Source organism: Callorhinus ursinus, unplaced genomic scaffold, assembly GCF_003265705.2.
Source record: "Callorhinus ursinus isolate GAN/ISIS: 27379988/994484 unplaced genomic scaffold, GSC_fseal_2.0 scaffold87, whole genome shotgun sequence".
In the NCBI taxonomy this organism is placed as follows: Eukaryota; Metazoa; Chordata; class Mammalia; order Carnivora; family Otariidae; genus Callorhinus; species Callorhinus ursinus.
This window is the reverse complement of record NW_027397149.1, coordinates 1919902-1943715: the sequence shown is the minus strand read 5'-3', so window position 1 is coordinate 1943715 and position 23814 is coordinate 1919902. Positions and strand designations below refer to the sequence as shown.

The 23814-nt window shown below is 50.2% G+C and overlaps 1 protein-coding gene across 4 annotated transcripts in view; it reads right to left on the bottom strand.

Moving 5' to 3' along the window:
- Nucleotides 1–23814, bottom strand: part of GSG1L (GSG1 like) — a 201910-nt gene that overhangs the window by 109951 nt on the left and 68145 nt on the right. For 3 of the 4 annotated variants that reach the window (XM_025854098.2, XM_025854096.2, XM_025854097.2), the window contains exon 2: nt 22164–22211. The exons of the other annotated variant lie outside the window; for it this stretch is intronic. In XM_025854098.2, coding sequence (XP_025709883.2) covers nt 22164–22211 — 48 coding nt within the window. The remainder of the gene's footprint in view (nt 1–22163; nt 22212–23814) is intronic. 4 annotated transcript variants of the gene reach the window in all.

The window sequence follows — 23814 nt, the reverse complement described above, 5'->3', positions numbered from 1 at the left end:
CTGACCTCAGCCCAGCGTGTCCAGACGGGTGGTCTCCACCCTGCTGCCCCCAGCCCAGCCCCCTTCCCAGCCCACTGGCCTTTCTCCTGGTAGAAAGCACACAATGCAAAGGACAAGAAGCAGTTTCCAGAAGCAGAAATCCAAGCCTGAGGAACACAGGAAGAACACTAAGATGCGCTACTAAGCAGAGAAATGCAAATGAAGGCCGTAAGACCTCCCTATATGCTTTCCACTCATCAGAGAGGCAAACTTCAGAAAGCTGGATAAGGCCTAGTGTTGATCCGGCTGCAGGTGTATGGGATCCTCGAGCACGTGCTGGTGTTAAATTTGCACATAAGTATATCCCACCCTACGGCTCCATAGTCCTGCTCCTGGGCGTATGCCCCAAGCATACTCTCACACAGGTCCTCAGAAGGACAGGGAGCAGAAAACAAGCTCAGTGTCCATTGCTGGGACAGTAGGCAGCACAGGGAGGGGACGCTCAGCTCAGAGCATCGGGCAGGGGTTTGATCTGGTGCGCACACAGCCACATGGATGCATCTTAAGCTCGTGGTGCTTCATGGGAACTCAAGAAACAGAGATCTACAACACATCCTGCGATCAACTGAATTCCTGCCCAGCAAACAGTCATACCCCAGACTCCTGGGGCGGAAGACACTTCCCCACCTCCCTAACTTGGGGCCTGGCCGTGTGACTTGCTTTGTCACTGGAATATGGGCAGACGTGACTCTGGAGATTACCCAGGCAAGGCTTAGGCGCCATCACAGATTTCTCTCTCATCTCCTGTATTTCCGCCATGGACATGAGAATCTTCTCCAAGGAAATGCTGGCTCCAGAAAGATAGGAGATGCACGGGGTGGACCTGAACCCAACCCTCCATCTAGAGCCAAGCCCAGCCCATAGCAGTAAGCCCACCCAACCCACAGACTCACAAGAAAGAAGAACAGTCCTTGTTTTTGAAAGCCACTGAGTTCTGGCATGATTTCTTATACAGCCTTATTGCAGAAATAGCTGACTAATAAACGTGGTATTGATATAAGTTTAAAATATGCAAAAGCGACACATGAGTGAGAACACATACAAACATGAATGCATTCAGCAGAATTGCTGGGTGCCAGTATGGAAGAGGGGGGATAAAGAGAAATTGATCAATCACCTGCCCACGTGCACAGACAACGGCTGATCACCACCTTGAACTGAGAGTAAGGCCAGCTCACTCTCTTCCCCTGAGTTCCTGCCTCACCAAAAGCCAAGTCCGTGGGGACAGAGACCTACAATGGTCCTGGGGAGGTCCGCAGCTGGTGTTCAATAAATCCTCACTGAACCAAAGACAAAAGGTCAAAAATCCAAAGCCTTCCATGAACTCTCAGAGACCAGAACCCTCTCCTGGAAGGAAGCTTCACATCATCTTGTCAGAATGCAAACTTCAAATGCCTGGGTCTCTGTCACCTTTACCCCAGGCTCAGAAACAGGTCTGAGGTCCCTGCACTCAAGCCCAGATCTGCAGGAGGCCAAGCCCTGATGCTGACCCCAGCCCGCCCTGCTCCCTCTGCTGGCATGGGTACAAGAGAATGAAGGGCCCAGAGCGAGCTAAATTAAATCCTTCTCACCAGCTCAGCCAGTTTATTTGTCAACTTGAGTCCTAAAGAGACATTGATGAAAACTCCACGGGAAATAATGAGACAGCAGAGGGGAAGGCACACTGCAGCCCAGGAGGCAATCGGCTGCGGGGCCATGTGTCAGGGCCTCCCCTCTCCTGCTACCCTCCCGCTCTTGATTCTACATAAACCTCCCAGGACAAAAGCCACTGAGGTGCATGAAGGGAAGGGAAGGAGCACTTAAAAACATGAGCTATGAATTTCGCTTCCAAAGAAACCAGGATGCAGAAGAGAACCAGAAGCAGAGGAAACCCAAAGCAAATAGCGCAGGCACCAACCAGCCCTGGGTCGAATCCCAACTCCATCGCTTCGAGGCTGTGTGCGTGTGAGTAAGGTACTCAGCTTCTCTGAGCCTCGGTTTTCCCCTGTGTATAATGGGGGCAAAAATAGCCCCTATTCCACTGGACCATTGGGAGAATTAAATGAGATGGTCTAGGCACAGGGCCTGGCTCGGAGCAGAGGCTCCACACAGTAGCTCAGATGTTTGCTGAGCACCCACTGGGCGAGCACCGAATGAGGCAGGCCAGGCAGTGCCCTCATGGAACTCAATGTCTTGTATAAACAAGACAAACAACAGGTACACACAGATAACAAGGTCATTCCAGGGATCTGTGGATCTGTGTAGATCTAGGTGGCCAGGGTGGGGGGGGGTCTATTTTAGCCAGGGCGGTAGGAGAAGGCTTCTCCAAGAATGATGTGGAGGTGGGACCTAGGGCGGAGAAGGAGCCCATTATACAAAGCATTGGTAGAAATAGGGCTCAGGAAGAGACCCCACACATTCCAGTTATCAAACCCCTTGCCCATTAACATAACAATAAAAAAAGTAAAAAAAAAAAACCTGCCCGACCTGGGAGGCACAGCTGGAATGGCTGCTGGGAATGGCCCTGCCTTTCCAGCCCTCTGAAGGCAGCCTGGCCCCCACGTCCCCAGCTTCCCACACCCTGATGGGGGAAGGTAGGCTTTGGAGTCAGCACCGGGGCTCCACTCGGGTTTTTATTTCTGATGACAAATTAAGTCTATAAAATGGGTTCTGACTTCAGGCTCCTTCCACCCGGAGTCTGTGAAACATGTATGTTGTCAACATCTCGACCGAGCACTTACTCAGCACCAGGGTCTCAGCCACACCCCAGACACAACAGATATGAAGGGGACATGCCTCGCAGGCCCTCCACGAGCTCCCTGAGTTCCAGTGACCACTGATGCTCACCGATGCTTCCCCTCTGCCTGGACACAGCTGTGAATCACAGTCATCAGATCAGATCATCCTCCTGGTGGCCTCCCCAATATAGACCAAGTTTCTTGACATGACATTTGAGGCTTTTGCAACCTAGCCCTTCTGACCCCTCCAGCCTGGCTCCTCACTCCTCTCTGCCCCTCAGTGTCCAAAGAGAGCCATTAGCTGCTGTGGATAGAACAGGCCCCAGACACCCATTCTGGAATATGCATGTGCTGTTCTAGTACTTGAAATGCCTTTCCCTACCTTGACCACTCAGCAGCCCAGAAGATGCACCGAGATATTACCATTCAGTGATACTGATCCTTACCCCAAGCAGGGTCACGTCCAGCTCTGGGACCCACAGGGCAATTACACTATCACCTCAAACCCCTCAAACTGAGGACACAGGGAATCAACCCCACCCCATCAGGAACCCCACCTGACCTTCACCCAGCCTGCCCAGGACACTAAAAATTTTACATGCCCATTCCAGGGGCACCTGGGTGGCTCAGCCAGTTAAGCATCTGCCTTCGGCTCAGGTCATGATCCCGGGGTCCTGGGACTGAGCCCCACATCAGGCTCCCTGTTCAGCGGGGAGTCTGCTTCTCCCTCTCCCTCTGCCCTTCCCCCCTGCTCATGCACGTGCATGCTCTCTCTCTCTCTCAAATAAAAAAATAAAATCTTTAAAAATAAATAAAAAATTTATATGCCCATTCCAATAGCAACCCAGGTAAGGGAAGAGGAGGTGCTGATATTCACAGAACCCTTACTGGGAGTTGATTCTGATCACTTTACAAATAAGGGAACTGAGGCTCAGAATGAGTAAGGATACCTGGCTCGCAAATCAGAGTTGGAGTTTGAACTCAGAACTTGGGTTCCTCTGGCTCAAAGTCATCCTCTTTCTACTAAGCCAAATCATGGTTTACTCCTCATCCCCCAGCCACAGAAGCCCTGCCAATCATTGCTTCCCTGACCACACCCCCTCCTGATGAAACTGACCAACGTGCCCCGCCCCCCTGCTGTGTGTTCCCGCCCCCTGCTTGAGCCCATTGGACCTGAGTTGTTCCCTGCTCCAAATTGGACCAATCAGATTCTCTCTCCTTGAGTTTCCAGAAGTGGGACCCAAAGACTTAGTTCTAAGTGCGGGAAGGTTGGCAGACTTCTGGGAGGCTGTGGTCTTCACGTAGGGGTCGCCACAAGAAAAGAGAGAAGCAGCTGTGCTGAGAAATAGGGGCCATACCCTGGCCAGCGCCCTTCTTGCGCTCTAGAGTTCGGTCTTCTAATACTTCTCATCTGGGCCCCGTGGGGTGGTCCTCTCCAAACCCCTCGCTCGTTTCGTTAGTCTGAGCGGGCTTTTGGCCCTTGCAGCCAATCTTTCTTCTTCTCGGAAGAACCCCCACCAGTCCCTAATCCAACGTGGTGTCAAGGATTTAGGAAGTGTTCTCTGAGTCATTGCCCCGGTATGTCTCACTAGGAGAATGATCTAGAAGTAAATGATTGCCCAAATGACTGACAAGGGAGATGGTCTCCTGAGAGAGCGAGGGGCACACAGGATGACCACTGACTCCCCAAGACTCCAAAATGCTACGCTGAGCAAAGACTTCCGGAGGCAAGCATGCCTCTACACACTGCTAGAACCTTGGCAGGGAGGGGGGCAGTCGCCCTAGTGGAGAAGGAGGTCCCTGTCGGGCTGGGCAAGAGTCCGCTGCAAAAACTGCTGGCAAGAACCACAAAGGGCTCTGCGGTCCTGTTCAGAACAAGAATAACAAGGCAAGGATGAATGGGCTGCTCGGAGCCCAAGGTACCATGTCAAATCATGACAGCAAGTGAGAAGAACTCTCCAGATTCTGCTTTGTTCCTGACTTCTCTGGCAAGGAAGAGGCTCATTTCAACTGAAAAGGGCACAGTGAGCACTAGCAAGGTGGAACCCCGCTAGGACCCTCTTTGGGGGACCGGCAGGCCCTTTGTTGATGTCCGGTGGGGAAGCTTGAGGAACCAGTGAGGAATCAAGTATCTGAAAGCAGGAATGGCATTCCAATTTCAAAAAGAGCAAGAAATCTGCAAACTAAAAGGTAGCAGACACCCAGCCAGATTCTCGAGTTAACTGGAGCAGGATAATATTTTGAGACATTAGCTGAGGTTTCCCACAGCCTTCCTGAACCCGTGTCCTTTGCCACCTGTATTCATTGCTGCAGGTGGTACTGTGGAATGCAAGGCCAGCTCTCAGGCCACAAGAACAAGGCTATTGAGCTACAAAAGTCTGGACTTTTAAGTTCAAAAGCCACAGTTTGTACTGTAAATGATATATTTAGAAGAAGAGAGGAAAGTCTGGGCTACCTCCCCTCTCCTCCACATCCTATGCTTAATAAAGCTCCCCTGGCCTGGGGGACAGAGGAAAGGAAGTCAGAGGGCATGACAGAGACTTTTATGTGTCACCAAGGCCCATTTCTTCTTCCTCATGAGCACATAGCTAGACTACATTTCCCTATATCCACTGTAGTTGAATGCAGCTATGAGACTGAGCTCTGGCCAAAGGTATGTGGGTGGGATGAAGTGAGCTGCTTTGAAGCCTGGCCCTTAGGGACCTCCCACATCTTGCTCTACTCTCTTCCCCAACCACTGGCTGAATGGAGACCACTCCAAAGTCCTGCAAAGGAAGGAGCCCAGATCTCTGGATGAGCATGTGGAAGGGTGCCTGCCATCAGAACACTCACACTGGACTCCATGTGAGCAGAAAATCAACTTTTATCATGGAAAGTCATTGAATTTTGGGGGTTTCTGGGTTATGGCAGCTAGGCTTACTATACAAGGGAAAGCAAAGAATGTAAAGATGCTGGAGTGATCACTAAAGTAGGCCCCTGCATCCTCCCCCAACACACACACAGACACACACACACACACACACACACACACACTCACACACACTCATCATCATCATTATCATCATCCTATAAAGGAGAGAATAACAGACTTTAGGAAATCTTAAAGCAGAAAGAACCATCCAATCTCCCAAGGAGAGACAAGGACAATAACAAGACTTGAGTTATCCCAGCACAGTGCAGGAGAAAAAGAATACAAAAGGTTTCAAGACAAAGGGGCCTGGAACAGCCTTGGAGTGTTTTTCATGAGGCCAAACGTGGTGTGAGTGCAGCTGGAGATTCAGCAGAGCTACTGAAGCTTTGAGGTCAAGCAGGACCCAGTAGGACCTGCACAGAATGACATATATATCCCCAGTATCTGACACATGGTAGGAGATCAACAAGCGCTTACTGGATGGATGGATGGATGGATGGATGGATGGATGGATGGATGGATCATGGATACATAGATGAATTGATGGACAATGGATACATGGATGGATGGATGATGGATAAATGGATGGATGGATGGATGGATGGATGATGAATGGATAGGCAGATTGATGGATAGGTACATAGATGAATTGATAGATGATGGATACATGGATGGATGGATGGGTGGATGATGAATGGATAGGTGGATGGATAGGTACATAGATGAATTGGTGGATGAATGGATGGATATATGGATGGATGGATAGGTGGATGGATGGGTGGATAGTTAGATGGTTGGGTGGGTGATGGATGGACGGAGAAGTATATAGGTAGGTGGGTGGATGGATGAAGAAGTTCTGGTTGAGCTCATGCTCTTAAAAGGAAACACAGGGAAAACTTCATGACATCGGATTTGGCAATGATCCCTTAGCTATGACACCAAAAGCACAGACAACAAAAGAAAAAAAAATTGGATTTCCTCAAAATTAAAGTCTTTTGGACACCATCAACAGAATGAAAAGGCAACCCATGAAATGGGAGAAAACACCTGTATATTATAGATCTGATAAAGAATGATATCCAGAATATATAAGGAACTTCAACAACAGAAAAACAAACAACTCAATTCCAAAATGGGCAAAGGACTTGAATAGACATTGCTCCAAGGAAGATATATGAATGGCCAAAAAGCACATGAAAAGATGCTCCATGTCACCAGTCCTTAGGGACATGCCAATCAAAAACCACAGCGAGACACCCTGTCCCATGCATGAGGATGGCGATTATCAAAACAGAAAATAACAAATCTTGGTGAAGATGCAGAGAAATTGGAGCCCTCGTGCATCGTAAATGTAAAATGGTGCAGTTGCTATGGACAGTGTGGTGGGTCTACAAACAAGTAAACATCCAGTCATCCTGTGACCCAGCAATTCCACTCCTGGGTATCCAACCAGCAGAGCAGAGAGCAGGGGCTTGAATCGGTATCTGTATACCCATGTTCACAGCAGCATTTTTCACCATAGCCAAGGGGAAGAAGCAACCCAAATGTCCATCCACAAGTGGGTAAACAAAATGTGGTGTATATATACCAGACCGCACTAAGACATTTTGTTTCCGACACCCTGCTGCAACATGAATGAACTTCAAAGACACTGTGCCAAGTGTGAAATAAGTGAAATAAGACAAACATAAGCGAACAAATATGGCATGATCCCACTTATGGGAGGTACCTGGAGTAGCCAAATTCTTAAAGACAGAAATCAGAATGGTGGTTTCCAGGGGCTAGGGGGATGAGGGAGTGGGGAGTTAGTGTTTAATGGGTGCAGAGTTTCAGTTTGGGAAGATGGGAAAGCTCTCGGAGGTGGGCGGTGGTGACGGAGGCACAACAATGTGAATGTACTTATGCCACGGAACTATATGCTTACAAAAATGGTTAAAATGGTAAATTTTTAGGTTATGTATATTTTACCACATTAAAAAAAAAGTAAGAACTTCTGTGCACCAAAAGACATCTGTGAAAAGGTAAGCCACAGAGTGAGGAAATGAATTTGAAATACCTGTAAGCAACCAAAGATTAAAATATCTTTTAAAAAAATGTCAAAATGTCTATAAATCAAGAAGAAAAAGACAATCTAATAGAAACACAAGCAGGAGACGCAAACAGGCACTGCAAGAGAAAATCCACATAGCCACAAACATGAGAAGAGACTCAACCCCATCAGTAATCAGAGAAGTGCAGTGAAGTGCACAGTGAGATACCACTTCTCATCCATCAGGTGGGAAATATGTTAATATCTAATAAAGCTAAGTATTGTCAAGGATAGAGTGATGGGGATTCTCATTCCCCACTAGTGAGCGTGTAAACTGGTACCCCGACTTCGGAAATTGGGATGGCTTTGCTTAGTAAAACTGCAGAGTTGCCGGAACAATCCCAAATGGAGGTTGACGCCAGAGCGGTGATTCTCACACGGAGGTGGCTCGTCGGAGGGCTTGTCACACAGAGATTGCTGGCCCCGGAACCAGAGTTTCTTGTTCAGGAGTTCTGTGGTAGGGGCCGAGGATTTACATTTCTAACAACCTCCTAGGCACTGACGTGGCCCGTCTGGGGCCCACACTTGAAGAACTAACAACAGTGTTCATAATAAAAACGGAAAGTGACCCACATATCCATTAAGAGTAGAATGAACACACAGAAGAAGGGAGAGTCCTAGAATGGAATATTACATAGCAATGAAGATGCACTGACGACAGCTGTGATTGCTATAGATTGAATGTTTGTCTCCTCAGATGTATATGTTGGCATCCTAACTCCAGGTGTGTTGGTATTTGGAGGTTGGGCATTTGGGAGGTGAATAGGTCATGAAGGCGGAGCCCTCATGAATGGGATTAATGGCCTTATAATCCCCCAGCAAGCTCCCTGGCCCCTTCCATCATGTGAGAACACAGCTGTCTATGAACCAGAGGCCATATGGTCTCTCTCACAACCGTTTAATTCTGCCATTGCAGCACAAAAGCTACACCTACATAAAGAATAGGCGTGGCTGTGTTTTCAATAAAACTTTATTTACAACAACAGGCAGTGGGCCATGCTTTGCCAACCCCTGCCTGGCAGTGATTACTTTCCTCTGGGATCGGGAGTTGTCAGTGCTCAGGAAGGGACACGGCAGGGGGGCACGGGGGGGCGGGCAGCGGTGATCTCTTTCTCGACCCCAGTGGTAATAAAGTTTTTGCTTTACAATAGACTAAGCTATATATTTGTATTTTATCTATTTTAATTGTTACTACATTTCTCAATATTAAAAAGCTTCAATAAATAAATAAAAGAGAAACAAAATGTAGTATCTCCATACAATGAAATATTATTTGGCAGTAAAGAGAAACGAAGTACTACACATGCCACGATGTGGATGAACCTTGAAAACACGATGCTCAGTGTGAGAAGCCAGACCCCAAAAGTCTGCCTATTATATGATTCCACTCATATGTGTCCAGAACTGGCAAATCTACAGGGACAGAAGGCAGATCGCTGGTTGTCGAGCTCTGTGGGGTCCGGAGGATTGAGGGGTGAAGGTTAAGGAAACAGGGTTTCTCTTCATGGTGAAGGAAATGTTCTAAAATTGATAGCGGCCATGGTCGCACAAGCCTGAATATACTAAAGACCACTGACCTGTACATTTTAAGGAGGCAAATTGCACGGTAAGTAATTATATTTCAATAAAGCTGTTACCAAAAAACAAAACAAACAAACAAAAAAACCCAAAATGTTTGAACTAATGAATAAAATCAACAGCCTCTGGCCTCGCCACCAGAGATGGGCCAGACAAGGGGCATGAGCGATGAGACCAGCCAGACACCAGCTTTGGAAAGCCACCTGTGTTCCCTCTTGCCTGCAGGAGCACCCCATCACTGCCCCCCACGTTTCTCTGCCTCTGGCAAAACATGTGCTGAACATCAGAAGCCTAAGAGGCCACAGAGTCTGTGGACAAGCAAGGGCCAGAGCATCGCTGTGGGATGCCCTGGCCTCACGCAGGCAAAGGGTGGCATATTTGGGGGGTTCTGTGTTACATCCCAGGCCTTCGCAGAGCCTCTAGGGAGGCCGGCAGATGGTTGCAAATGAGAGGCCACAGAAGCCAACAGATGGGATGCATGAGGAGCAGAGGGTGCTGGGAACAGGAGCAGCCGTGGGTCCCCTCAGCTGCTACCTCCCTCTGTTCCCCGCAGTCCCTGACAGCTGTGAGCCAATGGGGCTGGCTGGCTGGCTCAGAAGCCACGGCAAAGCCAAACAAGGAACTTTCTGGGCCTGGGGAGCAGAAGAGGAGTCAGGAAGCACCAGACAGAGTGGAAAGACCTGTGAGATGTGGGACTGATGGATGCATCACTTTGCTGTGTGACCTCAGGCAAGTTGCTCATCTTCTCTGTTTCTGATTTCCAGAAATCATAGCACCTACTCCAAAGGGCCGTCGAAAGAATTAAGTGAAACAAGGGGTGTGGAAGTATCTAGCAGTGACTGGAATTCTGTGCATTATTCAATAAGTTAGTCAAGTAGAAATCAATGCAAACTGAGTTACTTTCCAAGTGAGCTTTCTTGCGGGCTAGGCCAATTCCAGGAGATGCAGAGAATACAACGGAATGCTCAAGCTGGCTTTGACTGAGCCAGACCCTGCATCAACCCCTCACATGGATTATTCCATTCTCCATTCTCAGAAGAATCCCACAAAGCAGATGCTATTATCCCCATTTTAGAGATGAAGAAGGTGAGCCACAAAGAGGATGAGCAGCATGCCTGCCGTCCACAGCCAGTAAGGCCGAGTCAGGATCTGAATCCAGAGCCCGTGCGCTACATTAACACTGCGCTCAGAAACTCTGCATTTAAATCCCAGCTCTGCCACTGGCTGGAACCAAAAGCAGGTTTCTTAAGCTGTCGGAGCCTCAGCTCCCTGTCCCAAAAGTGGGGTGATATTAATAATACCTACTCTGCGGGCTGTTGAAAGGATCAAATGGTTGACACGCCTGGAAGGGACTGGTATGCAGCAGGTGCTCCATGCGTGCTCACTGCATTGCCAGGGCTGGCCTGGGGGAAGCTGCCCCAGAGTGGGGACCCCATTTCTTAGAGAACGCAGTGGGCATGCTCACTATATTCAGTCCACGGCAGCCATGGAGAGTTTTTTCTTGGGGTCTCAGTTTCCTCATCTGCAAAATGGAGCAGGTGAGATCAGCTCTCTGTGCCCTTCCAACCCGGACGGTGTGTACGTGAGGGCTGGACTCCTTTTCTGGAACTGGAGATGTAACAAGAGGGAAGCAGAGGAAGGTGCATGCAGTGTGAGCCCCTGCAGAATCACAGGTGACATCCTACGTGGCATGGCGGCCCTTTCTTCTTCCCCAGCCCTGTCTGGCCAACATGTAACTTGTCCTTCCCTCTCACTAGACCTCAGTCCTTCCCAGTCGTGACTCGCTTTATGATTCTTTTCTATTATAGTAGCTCATTCTGAGGCAGTGAGTGGAACGTGAAGCACAAGGACCCCATGGCCCACAACCCATGTGGTCTTGTGGAAGATGACTTAATCTCTCTGGGCCTCAGCTTCCCCACTCATGACTTGGTGTGCCGGCAGCACAAACCTCAGCAAGTTGTTGGGGGACCTGCTGGGTCTGGCATGTTGGCAAAATGGAAAATAAAATGGGAGGTATTATTTATTCTAAAGCATCTTGGAAAGAATAAAGCGGCACACTAAAACCATGAGTTGATAGATAGCATTACTCAGGATGAGGCTTAAAAAATTAGACTTTCTAAATGAATCGATGTAAAGAGAAACAGTAAGTGATTATATGAGGTGGGGGGCAGTACACAGCCCAAACTGGGGAAAGTAGTGCAAAATGAAAATGCAGGACCCCTTGTTAAAAAAAAAAAGGGATTGGGGCTCCTGGGTGGCTCAGTCGATTAAGCATCCAACTCTTGATCTCAGCTTGGGTCTTGATCTCAGAGTTGTGGGTTCAGGCCCCATGTTGGGCTCCATTCTGGGTGTGGAGCCTACTTAAAAAAAATTGTTAAGAATTTCAAGATAGTGACACTAGAGCAAATGTGAGTCCCTTCTGTGCATGGGACCTTATGTGATTGTATAGGTCACGTACCCATGATGCTGGCCATGGTTCTATATCTTGACAGGAGTCTGGGTTACATGCATGGTATGTTTTTCCTGAAACTCAGTGAATTGTACATTTAAAACTTGTACAATTCACTGTTCCTAAATTATACCAGTGAAATTATATTGATTAAGACAAGGAAACACAACAAAACAGGGTCACAAATTCCCAGCTTATTCCAGGCAGTGTGGTGCAGCAATGAGATGCAGGTATAGATGGTATGCTGAATGTTGTCTTCTTTTAACCCTGTCTATGTATCCCTGGGCCCCACATACAGTAGTACAAGATGTGCACTGCCCAACCTTATGCCATTCACATAGATCGCAGTATGAGTCATGACCCCTGGAGTTGCACAGTGAGTAACCTGCACAACTGAAAGTGGTGAACCCAATTTGTAGCTGTACGTCTAACTTCATTTGAAGGAATCATCATGTGTCTCAAGTTTAAGCTCTTTGTGAAAGCAAGACCTGGGCCAAACAAAAGGGCCTCGTTGTAAATTCCATTCTGGGGACAGGTCCAGGAAGAACCAGCCCATGGGACTTTTCTGGATTATGGAAAGGAGCCAGCATCCTTCAAATTCCACAGGCCCCGTGCAGCTCATCAAGCCTTATCCACCACCCCCCCCACTGCTGAAACCCCTGCTCAGACAGGCAAAGGGCTGGATTGAAGTGTCCGAGCTAATTTCTCACACCAAAGTATGAGAAGACCACAGAGTCATTTAGAAATTTAAATTACCACTGTTTACACTTAAGTGAGTCTTCTCACCATGGAGAAACTGTTTCCAATTATGAAACATGAAAGCTGGTCACCGTTTGGGGTTAATATGACACTCTCTCAGAGAGTGAGCAGGCGAGACTACCCAGACATCTAATTACCTGGAAAGATAATCTTGAATAATTGGAATTAGAGCAACTAAAGCAATTACTAGATGTTGTGATCGCCAGGAGCAGTCCTCCACCAGGCTTCGGGATCTAAACACCTTTAATAAGAGCACATAATTAGAGAAATCCAGAATTTCAGAACAGAAAGTGACAGAACTAGCAGTTCAGAATGAGGGAGGTGACAGGCACCTGTGCATTGCTGGAGAAAATGATGCTGCAGGGTTGTGGGAGGGGATGGGTGGGAGGAGAAAGGACGGGGTGCTGCTGAAAGACCTCAGAAGCCTGGAGAGTGAGCCTCTCACATAAACTTGCTGTGTGACCTTGAGCAAGGCACTTAACCTCTCTGGGCTCTACCTTCCTTCTACTCTTCAGTCATTCAGTAAATGACTATTGTGCATCTGCCACGTGGACTCTTTCGCACATGCCATTCATCCTACCCGGAATGACAGCCCCTGGGCCCCTTATGCACTAGAAGGAATGACATTCGTCCTTCAGGACCCTCCCCGCATGGCACCCCTCTGCACCGCCTGCCTAGACTCTCATCAGCCCCTTCCGCAGCCCTCTGGCCACCCATCTGGGCCCCAGGTCCACAGATGCGACCGTCCTCCTCATCTGTTCCCTACTAGAAGACTCCTCAAGAGCAGGAGCCGGGGGTGACTGCCCTCAGTGTCCCGGCTCCTGGCACACAGCCTGACACCGAGGAAGGCCACCCACTGGCCTGAGTCAAGGTGGACAAAGTCACCACGGCCCATCCCCGAAAGCAAGGCTGCAGTCCGCCCTGCTTCCAGGAATTAAATGACACCGAGTGAGGGGACCTGTGTTGAGAGTTTATTGAGAATGGCCAGGAAATGTTCTCTTTCTATAGGATTCCAGAGCCCTGCTGCCTCCACAAAGGGACCAGGGCCATTCAGATGATTGATGAGTCCCACCCTCGGCCAAAGGGCCGCAAGAATTATCTCGATGTTGTCTGGGAGTGGCAGGTGGGAGGGAACAATGGACAGATCAACCACTGGGGCTGGTCTCCTGCCTCTTTGTGTCCTGAAGTCTCCGGCTCACGGGATGAAAGAATCAGACCTTCCGCTGTGCTGGGCCCCGGGCCGCAGGTATGTTCCCGGTAGCTTGGAAACATGGGACAGAAGTAACTGAAGCAGTCTGGGGCCAAGGGAGGACTCTGCAGAGGCAGGACCTTTGGGCCGACTCACGAGGGTTGACCGAGAGTTCCCTAGGCAGAGTGAAAAGATGGCCCAGGACTCACACACAGGCACAGGACGCGCCGGCCACCCTGCATGCTGGGGCTGCGACCGACAGGCTGACCTTTGTGGAGCTCCAATGTCAGATCTCCCTGGCAGCTGGGAAAGCTGGTTGTCCTCTCCCTTCCCCTGCCCGGCCTGTTCTGATCTATGCATGTTTCAGGTCTAGGACATAAATCAATAAAATGCACTAAATAAATTAAGTGAGCAGCAGAATTGTAAATCGATTTCAGGCGCAGAACAGAGAGGTTGAGGGAACCAACAAGAGCCTATTATAGAAACCGAAGTGAGAAATGACTCAGGCAAGACTCAGGATTGTGGCCGCAGAGCCACCACATTGTTACACATCCCTGAAATATTAAACAAATGAAACCTACAAGCTTTGGAGATTGTTTCACAAAAAGCTGCCAGCTGGTGACTGCCAGAAATCCCAGCTGGGAAACAGGAGCGGGGAGCAGGGGTGACTAATGCAGCTCAGACCAGGGGGGTCAGAGGAGACCACAGCCTCCCAGACTCAGACTCCAGGTTTCCAAACCCAAATGGGCCACCCAGGGTCTATAATGTGGCCCCTGCTCCTTCCTTCCTTCCTTCCTCCCTCCTTTCTTTCTTTCCTTCCTTCCTTCCTTCTATCCATCAACAAACCTTTACTAAATTCTTGCTGGGTGCCAACCCCAACTGGCTGGGGCACGGGAGCCACTGGAAGGACAAGACCCAGTGTCTGTCCTCGGGGAGTGTCCAGTGTGATGGAGAAGATGATCTCGATGCAGAGTGATGGGTCCTGATACAACCAGTCACCATGGATATCTCTGGGTTCGGGGTGGCTTTTCAGAAGAGGTCGGGTGGCTCGGTTGGTTGAGTATCTTGATTTCAGCCCAGGTCGTGATCTCAGGGTCGTGAGATCGAGCCCCGCATTGGGCATGCAGCGTACTTAAGATTCTCTCTCTCCCTCTCCCTCTGCTCCTCCCTCCTTGCTCTCTCTTGTGCACTCTATCTCAAAATAAAATTATAATTAAAATTACAAAAAAGAGGTCATGTCTAAGCTGGGTTTTAAAGGATAAATAGAAGTTTTCCAAGGCACACAAGAGGTGGTAAAAGCAGGTGGGCAGAGGAAACAGCATATGCAAAGGCACAGAGGCATGAAAGATGACGGGGAGCTTGGGGGAAGTGTATTCGAGTGGGAAGGCAGGGCTAGAGCCCAGGGTCCATGTCAGGGATGGTAGGAAGTGGAATAAAAAAGGCAGACTAGCTCCAGACAGATCACAAAGGGCCGTGATCACCATGTTAAAATATCCTGGCATATTTAAGTTTGGGAGCCAGGGAAGGGGTTCAAGCAGAATCCTGATACAGTTGGAGTTTCATTTTAGAAGGATCATTAAGAATTCATCGTGGGAAATTTGTTTTACTTTTTCTCGAAGTATCACATACAGACAGAAAAAGTGCATCTATCACAAGTATACAGCTTGATGAATTTTCATAAACTGAACACATCCGAGTAACTAGCACCCAAACCAAGAATCGGAACATCACCGGCTGCCTGCGCCCTCTGCACGTCCGTCCCCCTTTGGTCTTCGTGGGTGACCACTGTCCTGACTTCTCACAGTGCAGCCTCATTTTGCCTGTTTTCCAGGTTTATGTAAATGGAATCGTATAATCTGTATTCTCTTGAATCTGGCTTCTTTTGCCCAAATCCGTGCTGCTGTGAGCAGCTGTAGATTGTTCACCCCCCTTGCTGAATCATATTCCACTGTGTGTGCTGACGGGTACTGAGGAAGAGGAGACAGGTTATCAGTGCGGCTTGATGATGGCTGTAAATCACAGGAGACTCAATTAGCTCATTCATTCATTCGCTCATTCATTTTTCATTCATTCACAATGAGAGCCCCATGGACCCCATGAGGGAAAGCTCCAAACTGGGGGTTAGGAACTGGGGACATTCCCCACATCACACCTTGACAGGTGCCTTGGGACCAATCCTTCCTGGGGCATCCTGTTAATAATGTAAAGGGAGGAAAACCCAGACATCTTCATGGACTCTCTGCAGGGATCTCAGGTGGCAGAATCATGTCCCTCCTGCCTCTCCCAGTGCAGGGGTGGATTCTTTCTCCCTCTGCCGGAGCCCTGCCACCACGCCTGCTAAGCATTTCCTTAGCTCTCTCCCACACCTGTAGGACAGAGACTTCTTCCTCATTCATGTTTGCACCCCAAATGCCTAGCCCTGAGCCTGCCATGTAGTAGGTACACAGGAAACGTTTGTCAAAGTGAAAGGCATGTGTGAGAATGACTGGCACGCAGACGCAGCTCAGCTGGTGTTCAGCAAGGGAACCCACCCAAACATTTAGGTCCCTCGTGGAGAAATAAATAGGTCACTTTGGGAAGACAATGACCAGGGGAGAACTTGGGCAGCAAAGCAGTGAGGCTCACACACACACACACACACACACACACACACACACACACACACATGCACCTGGGAATCCAGCTGAGCCAATTCCAGCACAACCAGCTGCCAACCATCCTTGAAGCCTGTGGTCAGTGTATTTCTTGCCTCGTTGATGTTGGACACAGCCATGTGACTTGCTTTAGCCAATGGGAGGTTAGAAGACGCAATGCAAGCAAAGGTCTAAAATGCGCTTGTGCAGTTAGCCACCTAGCATTTCTTTTTTTTTAAAGATTTTATCTATTTATTTGAAAGAGAGAGAGAGAGCATGAGCAGGAGAAGGGGCAGAGGGACGGGGAGAAGCAGACTCCCTGCTGAGCAGGGAGCCCAATGCGGGGCTTGAATCCAGGACCCCAAGATCATGACCCCAGCCGAAGTCAGATACTTAACCAACTGAGCCACCCAGGTGCCCTGCCACCTTGCGTTTCTATCCCTTCTACCTGGCCCCCAGAATGAACACGCATGGAAGAGACGTGACTGAGTCCAGACTACATCCTGGAACCAAGACGACCTACAACCAAGTCAGCCCACAAACACGTGAGCGAAAAATAAATGCTGGATGCCCCTGAGCTCCAGGATGGCTTGTTACCCAGCATTATGGTGGATGTTGCTGACCAGTCCACCAGGCTCGAAGACTACCCAGTTGATCACAATTCTTTGGTGGGAGAATCTTACCTCAGTGAATAAGAGACTGAGATTTTGAGAGACAAGGGAAGAGGAAGACAAGAAAGCATGCGAAGCGTTTCCTCTGCATTTTCAGTATCAAGTTCACAACATAGAGACACTGCTGTTTATCTGCATTTGCACATTTCATCTTCATAAATTGCTCAGGCATCTTTAATTCGCCCCCTCCTCTGCCTCCCACAGCCTTTGTTCAAGTCTTATTCCACTATTCTGCCGGTGTTGCTCCAGGGCTGGGCTGGATGCCTGAGGCCGAGGTAAATAAGAAACCACTGCTATCCTCAGAGGGGCCCAGCCCTGCGAAGGAGAAAGATGTGTGTCCTAGTAACTATCACTCAATTCTGATACTGGAGGCCTGAAGTGAAGTGGGGGGACAATCTTAGTGTCCAGCTATAGGACTGCTTACGTAAATTGTCTCTACGTGATGGAATATTTTATAGTTGTTCCAAAAGATGAGGGTGGTTTTATGTATTGATATGAAAAGCAATTCATGATTTTATATATAAGTATATATGTATGTGTATGTGTGTATCTATCTATCTATCTTTCCATCTATCTACCTATCATCTTCAAGGACTAATAAACCAAACCATTATTAGAGAATATCTAGTGTTTTCATAAGAGACTTTCATTTCTCATTGATGCATTTAAGGATCGTTGTAATTCTTCTAACAAGAGTGTATACTGTTAAAATCCATGTTCATTTTTCAACCATTCAACAGGTGTTGTGGGGCACCTACAGTACCAGGCTTTGCTCCTGGGCACTGGGGACACAGTGAATTCACACAGGGGACAAAATCCCTGCCTGTTCATCAGGTGAGCACTGAATACACTGCAGGCAGGAATGAGTGGCGTGCAGGGGTGGAGAGAGACTTGGCAGGAGGAAGGGCTGCGATAAGAGGATGCTCAAGGAAGGCTTCCCTGGGGCGGTGACATTTGAACCGAAACCTGAATGATGAGGAGGGACCATCTGTGCGGAGAGCTGAGAATAACAGTGTTCCAGAGGCAGAGAATAACAAGTGCAAAGGTCCTGAGGCACACACTCGTTTGGCTGACTCAAAGAACAGTCAGGATCTGGGGGAGCTGGAGTGTGGTGACGGACGGGAGAGTACAGGAGATGAGACCCAGAAGTTCGGGGCCAGATCCCACAGACTTCATAGGCCGCGGTGAGAATGTTTGCTTTTTCTCTGAGTGAGATAGAAGCCAAGGGGGGGCTTTAAACAGGGATTCACATGAGATGACTTATGCTTTAAAAAGATCATTCTGGCACAAGTGAATCGGGGGGCAAGAATGGAAGGAGGTAAGCAGTAAAGAGATTGTGGCAGGAATCCAAATGAAAAATGGATGTGGTTTAGGCTAGTATAAAACAAAAAGATATTTCCCATGTGAAGCACAAAACTACGATGCTCAGGCACAAATGAAGAAAAATGCGGGCCATGGTAAAAATACCGATGACAGACAAATATTTTTCCAGGGGACAGGGGCGGGAAGCAAGGGGCAAGAGGGTGTTGGAGAAAATGGCAAAGAGGGGCACTGTTTTTGAAGGGTCTTGAAAGCATGACTGTGGCTAGCCAGGTGGAAGGAGGTCAAGGAGAGAAGGGGAGCACTAGTCTGAGAACACGCTGAACTCGGCTCAGAGGTCTTGGTGAAGGAGGAAGGGGAAGAATCACACATCACACACGCTCACACGCACACACACGCGCACACGCATCCATGCATCCGTGCACAAACAGGTGTGTGCGCGCATCCATGTGTCTGTGCGCATGCCCACAGATCCGTGCACACTTGCACATGGACACGCACCGCGCATCTCTGCCTATGCACACACACCCCCATGCATCGATGCACATGCACACACTCTGACCTGTACACACACTCTCACAGCAATACCCGCTCGTACATACACACACTGGCCCTCGACCACACACACACACACACACACACACACACTCACTCACTCACTCACTCACTCACTCTCAGAGTCTTGGAAGGCCTAGCTTTTCAGCCGAAGAACCAGGCATTTAAGAGCCCAACCGCTCAGGTTCAAAACCCAGCGTCTTAACTGTATGACTCAGGCAAGCCAATGAACTCTCTACGCCTCAGTTTCCTCACCTGTAAAATGAGGACTAAAAGGAGCCAATGTAGGGGCGCCCGGGTGGTTCAGTTGGTTAGGGGTCTGCCTTCAGTTCAGTTCATGATCCCAGAGTGCTGGGATCAAGCCCCGCATTGGGCTCCCTGCTCAGCGGCTAGTCCGCTTCTCCCTCTGTGATCTCTCTCACTTTCACTCTCTCTCAAATAAATAAATAATATCTTTTAAATAAATTTACAAAAAAAAAACAAATAAAATGAGCCAATGTGCGTAAAGCCCTCAGAACAGTGCCTGGCACCCAGTAAGCACCACATGAAGCTGGTTAGCTTGAGTGCCATGATTATTACCATGTCTGGCAGACCGGAAGGTAAGTCACCGAGGGAGCGGGCGCAGGGACAAGAAGGCGGGAGAGGAGTGTGCTTTGGGAGAGAACACACCTGGGCTCAAACACCAGTCCCAGACTCCCAGTGTGGCCTCGAACCACACACTCCATCTCCGCGACCAGGGGTCCTTGTCTGTGAGACAGACCGTCACGGTGAGAGGCGAGCATGGGGATGGACCCTTGAGCACCACATTCCTGCAGGCCTCTGCGGAGGGCCAGGTCGGGGGGCTGCGCGACAAACCCCGCCGATCCAAGAGACAGCTGAAGCGCTTGACAGGCAGTGAGTACGCGAACACCGTCCTGCCACTTGGCGGCAAAGCCAGCACACTCAGCCTCCTTGTAAACATTTTTATATACACAGCCAGAAGATCCGTGGCGTGGCCGCCAAGCCCCGAAAGAAAAATCACGAGGCCAGTAAAACACAAAGATACAATCTCTCTGGGGCCCTCGGTCCTCATAAAAGAAGCAGGAATAAAGGTCAAATGTCTCCAGGAGAAAGACGAGCATCCCACATGCTGCTGTACACGGACACATGCGTACACACGCCACACACGCTCACGCATGTGCACACACACAGCCATGCATGCCCACGCTCCGACACACACACGTACAGGCTCAGCCGGGCACACAAGCACATGCACGCTCACAGGGGCACACGCGTGTACATGCTCAGCCACGGGTGTGTGTGCCTGCACCTAGTCGCGGGAGCAGCTGCTCGTGCATGCATATGCTCACCCTCCACCCGACACACACACACACTGATGTGTGCACACACAGGCCGTGCTTCCCGGAAGCCAGAGGTGGAACACAGGCAGCCCCCGGGCTCCAAGGTCTTGGGGGTTATGCGCTGAGCACTGGCGAGGGGCTGCCTCCAGTTTCGGGCTTGTAAGACGCGGGACAACGGAGGGGTCTGAAGCCTGGGCTCTGCCCCGCATGAGAAGGGACACTTAGGTGGCTCCATGTCTGTAAGGCTCAGATTCCTCATCCGGCAGTGGGCTGAGTTGTGGGGGGGGCTTCTCAGTTAATGCCTGGGAACGCAGTGCGGGCACGTATTAGCACTAGGATTCCTAGCGCTTCTTGACCTCTGCTTAGAAGCTGAGGCCCCAGTGCTCAGCTCAAAACTTCAGGGGTGGTCACCTGTAGCAGCCAAATGGGGCACGGTCGCTGGGAAGCCAGGGAGGAAACTGAGGAGGCAGCCCCCACTGCTGAAAGCCTGCTCAGCGGGGGGTGGCTGGGCCTTTTCCTGTGCCTGGGGGTCCCTGTCTCATGGGCTGCCACTTGGCCGGAGCTCACCAAGGGGACAGTGTCTGCAAGGCAGGAACATCACCAGCCTCCATGACACATGGCCCCTTCGCCCACGCCCCCTCTGTCAACACCCGAGATGGGTCAGAGACCAGACCTCTGGTCCCTGACCCTCCAGACACTGACTGCAGGGAAGCCACGAGCCCGGCCCCACCAGCAGGGGGCGTGAGTGGCCCCAAGCCCTGGACTTCAGCATTTCTCCTGAGCCTCCGAGATCCCCCTTGTTGGGACAGTTTCTAGGACTGGACTTCTGCCTCAGTTTCCCCACCCTGGCACCCAGAACCAGAGCCCTCTCCTAGTCTCCAGGCTGTCTGAAGACACCAGCACACCTGCTCTCTCCTGGCTGCCCTCCTCCTTGGCGGCAGGGGGTAGGCGGGTCGGGAGGCGGCCAAGCCCCTGTGTTCCTTTGGCAGCACATCCTCCAGCATCTGCTCTCTTGCTCTCCCATAATAATAAAGCCCCTGACTTAGCTGAGTACACACAGTTGCCGGGACAACAACCTCATTTCCCAGCCTCCCTTGCAGCTGGGATCAAGTTCTGGCCAAGGAGACATGAGCAGGTGCTGTGGGCAACTTCTAGAAACCTTGGAGTTGACACGCAAGCTTTGCCCTTTCTCTTTTGCCCCCTCTAAGCTGCTGCCCGGAAGGCAGGTGTGACAGCTGGAGCACCAGCCGCCGTCTTAGACCATGAAGACAAAAGCACAGAGATGATGGAAAGGGGCAGCAAGGTTCTGGAGTGGAGCCACCCTGGACTGGCTGCTTTCAAATTTTTATAAAAGCAGTGCATATTTCTCCTCTGAAGCTGGCTATTTTGGACCACCATTCCTTACAGCTAAACCTAATCGCTGTGCTCACCCCACACTCGAGCTGGGGCCAGCCCCTGACCATCCTATCTGAGCATCACTGGGGGTCAGAATCTCTGCTCTTGGGCCCTGTGCACCAGGGAGTGACAGACACGGGAATCTGGTTTCCCGCCCCACCCCCCAGGTCAAATCCTGCAGCTGGGATGCAGTGCCCCCAACACTGGTCTAGCCTGACCCCAACTTCCGCACATCCGTCCTACCTCTCCCCAAATCCTGGTGCACACTGGAAGTATGAAAGCGTAATGACTCTCAGGACCGCCCCACTCGGGGGGAGGACAGGATGATCCTCCATCTGCCTCTCTCCCCTTCCCAACTGCTCAAGAAACTCGGAGCTTGGCAGGATTATGGCTCTCTGGGGAGCCATCGCCCAGGGATGCCGCTGGAAGAACCCTCGTGGGGCTGAGGGAAGCCACCTGGGCAGGAACTGTCTCTGAAGGGCATTGGGCTTGCACACCTGAGGGGGGGCCACACTTACCCTTCTCCGATGCCGGGGCCAGGTCAATGAAGCTGCGACATTTTTCACCTTCGAAAAGAAAAGAAGCGTTTTCAGAATGTGAGAGAAGTGAGAGCTTCAGGCTTTCGCCTCTCCCCTTCCCTGAGCCTCGTCACTGAGCAGGGAGTGGGGCCCCGAGCATCTCTAGCCCTTATTCCTGGAAACTCAATGTCCCCAAGGAAATTGTGGACAGTGAATCTGAAAACTCAGCTAAACTGCACGAGGGATGTCGCCTCTGCGCTCACCCCCTTTCCAACCCATCCAGCCACGTGGCTCGCACCTGTCCAAGCCCCGGGCCCCTTCCACAGCCCCCACTCCATCCAGACCCAGCAGGATAAGGGCAACCCCTCGCTGGGCTCCCCAGGCCTCCACACTGTCCCCGCCAGAGGGATGCTCTCAGGACACACGCTCTGATCGCATCACACATGCACTCAGGCATATACACTCCTGCTCAAACCCTCTGATGACCTTCCAAAGAATGAAGCCCAAGTTCCTTCATGGGGATCCCTGCACTCAGCCCCAACACTCCACCAGGAGGCCTCACACATGCTGTTCCCCCTGTCGGGGACACACTTCCCCTATTACGAGCTCTCACAGCATGCTGACCCTCTCCGACACCAGTCACCTTACAATTCCACTTTTTGCATATGATTCTTGGATGGATGGCCCACAAGTTGTAAATGCCATGAGGGCGCGCCCCGTATTCTCAGTGTGTTCCCAGCTTGGGAAATGGCAACTCCATCCTCCCGGGTGCTCAGGCCAAAACCTTGGTGTCAACCTTGATTTCTCTCTTTGTCTCACACGTCCACATCTGATCTGTGGCTCTTGCTTGGTGGTATATCTAGAATCCGACCACTTCTCACCCCCTCCATGGCTCCAGCCACCATCTCCCACCTACATTATGGTGGTAGCCTCTGCCTGGGTCTCCCTGCTTCTGCCCTTCTCCACACAGTGGGCAGAGGATGCTGTTATAACCTATGAAGGATTATTATGTCCTTCTCTGCTCAGAACCCTCCGAGTGAGAACCCCAGTCCTCCCAGTGGCCGACAAGGCCATCACCTCCCTGACCTTATCTCCTATTGGCTTCCCCCTCACTCACTTGGCCCCAGCCATACTGGCCTCCTTGCTGATCCTTAAATGTGCCAGGTATACCCCTACCTCAGGGCTTTTGCACATCCTGCCACTTCTACCTGAAGCATTTTTCTTTCAGAGAGCTGAATGGTTTACCCTTCCTCTTTCTTATCACCTTCCTCAAAAGTTACCTTCTCAGGGAGGCCTTTCCTGGCTAATCTATTTAATATTCCAAAGGTCCCTCCCCTGACTGCCCATCTCTCTTCCTGCTGGACCCCTACTGCCTGAAACAGTGTCTGGTACATAGTGAATGCATAATACATATTTGTTGAAGGAGTGTATCAATGAATAAACAAAAGGATGACTAGACAAAGAGATGAGCGAATGAATGAATGAATGAATGTCTTACACCCAAACTTTAGGTGTAAAGTTTACGAAACTGCAACTTTTCAGTCTCTTCTAGAGCCTCCTTGACACTGGGCACTGGGCTGACCACCAAGGACACAGTGATGAGCAAGATGGCCCAGCCTCCAGGCCCTGTGTCAAAGGTAGCACACACAGG